General features: G+C 39.2%; 1 protein-coding gene across 1 annotated transcript; it reads right to left on the bottom strand.

Annotated features, from left to right (window-relative positions):
- Positions 1-291: 291 nt before the first annotated feature.
- Positions 292-1,599, bottom strand: MC3R (melanocortin 3 receptor). The gene has a single exon (XM_063425691.1). It carries the CDS (start codon positions 1,528-1,530, stop codon positions 559-561), a length of 972 nt encoding a protein of 323 aa, XP_063281761.1. The 5' UTR covers positions 1,531-1,599; the 3' UTR covers positions 292-558.
- Positions 1,600-2,985: the final 1,386 nt, after the last annotated feature.

The following is a 2,985-nucleotide window of genomic DNA, read 5'->3' as shown; positions in this document are numbered from 1 at the left end:
AAGAAAGAGGAATTCAAAATGTAGAACTACAGAACTACAACTCCCAGGACATCTGACCAGCCCTGATTCTGGCAAAGCATCCACTATGGGTCTACATTTTGATATCTCTGGATGAAGAAATGAGTGCAAACCAGAGCCAAAAGCTGTGATTAATGTTTTTACCATAATTTTTTAACTTTTATAAAAAAATATAAAAAAATAACTAGTATCATAGGGAATCTGCTTTCTTGAAAAATACATATTTTTTTTAATAACTAATGCTCGGTTTATTTGGCATCAGAAACCTTTAGTTAGTTCATAGCTACCCTACGTATCTTAATTCTGGGTTTATTAGTCAATAATGAGTGGTGATGGCTTAAGAAATAGCTATAAAAAACATAAAGGAAACATCATGATCAGAGGACAATATGACACTGCTATCGTAGCCAACAGTGCGCACAAATCTCAAGTAGGTATTTAGTGAATAAATTCTAATCCCCTCCTCAAAACAGTGAAAATTCAAATCAACATTTTAATGGGTATGAACTTTGGTCATCATTTGCCAAACCATAGCAGCAATTAGCCACACTTGGCAAAATTCATACCATAGCAACATATGATTTCTTTGAAGGTTTTGCGCATTTCCATGCTGCGGAAAGCGTAAATCAGAGGGTCTATGACTGAATTACACATAATGAGGATTAAATACGTGTTGAAATAAGCAGTGTAGCAAACACAGAAGGAATTAGATGGGCAAGATATGATGAGAATGAGGTGCAGAAAAAAAGGAGCCCAACACACAACAAACACTCCAAGTAAAATTGTGATGGTGATGGCGCCTTTCATACATGTCCTGTGCTGGACCACGCCATCCACCGGAAGAGCGGCAATCCGTTTCACGTGCAGACGAGCAAACAGGAACATGTGCACATACATGGTAGCCATGAGTACGAGCATGGTAAAAAACATGGTAATGAGACACACAATGACAGTCGTGCTCTCAGAGTAGACAATGAACACAATGCCACAAATGATACAAGATATCCAAATCACTACAATCAAGGATATGGCTTTCTTCACCGTCATGATGCTATGGTACCGGAGGGCGTAGAAGATCGTTATATACCTGTCTATGGCAATAACCAAGAGGTTGCATATAGACGCTACCAATGAAATACAGATCAGAGAGTCAAAGATATTGTCCAACTGACGTAGAAGTTGCTCTCCTATGAACACATATTTACTTTGAAATGTTATTACGATGGTTTCCAAAGCATTGGAGACACTGACCAGCATATCAGCCACAGCGAGGCTACAAAGGAAAAAGTACATGGGGGAATGGAGATTCTTGTTCTTAAGTATGGCAAGGATAACAAGGATATTTTCCAACAAACTGATAATCCCCAGGGTGAGAAAAACCTCAGACTTTATGAAGATCTGTTCGCAGAACCCAATCGAGCTGAGGTTTACCAGAGAACGGTTCTCATTGATGTCCAAGGTCCCATTGAGCAGGACAGACTGTACAGAGAAGATGTAACTTGATGTATTCATTGCAGAAACAGGTTTCTGTAGCCCCGAATCAGAGACAGCAAAGGATCAGGACTGTTGCACTTAAATAAGAAACGTCTACAGTGTTGTCTTAAAAATCTGTCATTTCAATAAAAGAAATTCAAACAGTTTAGAAACAAAACAATACAAAGGAAACTGCTTTTGTTGGAAGTTTAGGTTGATCGGTAAACTTCATTGGTAGAGACATTTTTCTTGACAAGAATAGGGGTGTCCCTTAAAGACGTAATATCCAGCACTTCTGCCAAGAAGTCCTTTATAATTCTCCCCATTCTCATCTCAGCTTCAGGTTTCGATTAGTTTCTCTCCTCTGTCATGCTGCAGCATTCAAGAGAATGTGAGGTGGTTTAGATGCAAGTGGGATAAAAACATGATTTTTCATATTCATTGATAGACTGGAACTCCTCCTAAGGCTTCCATACCACAGCCACTTACAGAACAGATATGTTTATGAGTGGCATGTATGCTTCATCACTGATTGCAGGTGCAAGAGCATCACTTCACAGGGCAATGATAAAGGATTTGGTGCCCTCTACAGGTGTAATATTGTATCAACATTGAAAGCACAGAATCAACTGTGATGTTCTGCCTTTTCAGATATGCATTTAAAAAAGCTAATATACACCCAGGAATGTTTACCGGACCCAAAGGTGTCTCTGCAGTGTAACATTCAGGAATCACATCCAACTTGGAATTCAAATTGTTAGAGGCAATTCATGGATGTGCTGGAATGTGCAAAATAATTCAGAGCAAGTCATTGTCAGCAAACATCAGCACAACATTTTCAAATATTATATAAAATATACGATGTGGAGATTATCATGCATCAGAATTTTACCTGAATTTGAAGAGTTTCAGAGATTTGGACCATGTCATTGAGATCAAGTGGTCTGGATGTCTTAGTAATTCTTTGATATTTTTTTTAATACTAATGACAACTCACAATTGGCATTACAAAAATGCCTGATGTTGCATAGCCATTTTAGTAGTTTTGCATTTTGGAGCATCCAAATTGCTTTTCCTAAAATTATCAAAGAAATTCAACATGACTGAAACTTAACACTGATGAAACTGGGTTAGTCCAAACCAAAAAGTATATGCTGACTCTACTTACCTTTTTGCATGGTGGGTAGTCCATGGCAGTCCAGACCTGTTGGTCCAATGGGTGAGTGTGTAGTCTGCACTTATGGCAGGTGCAGACCACAGTAATCACTCCTTCCATTCCCGCTGCTCAGTAATGAGTCATTACTGAGCACTGAGATCATGTTGGAGAGCTTACAGCAGTCCACAGCATCTGGAGGTCCAGACCACATGCTCCCTCTTGTAGTTTTGTGAAGAGGTCTTCCTGCAGCAGTGCTAAAAAAAAACCTGCCTGCCTAGCACCCAGAACTAAATGTCCCAGGTGTTGGATGATGGGAATTCTGTGACATTGTTTATTCT

The sequence above is a fragment of the Pelobates fuscus genome, chromosome 6, assembly GCF_036172605.1.
Source record: "Pelobates fuscus isolate aPelFus1 chromosome 6, aPelFus1.pri, whole genome shotgun sequence".
NCBI lineage: Eukaryota > Metazoa > Chordata > Amphibia > Anura > Pelobatidae > Pelobates > Pelobates fuscus.
The sequence above is the reverse complement of the archived record's forward strand: the minus strand, read 5'-3'. Positions and strand labels throughout refer to the sequence as shown.

Bases quoted from the DNA above. Each gene is read 5' to 3' on its own strand.
- MC3R (XM_063425691.1), bottom strand. From the start codon at position 1,530: ATGAATACATCAAGTTACATCTTCTCTGTACAGTCTGTCCTGCTCAAT.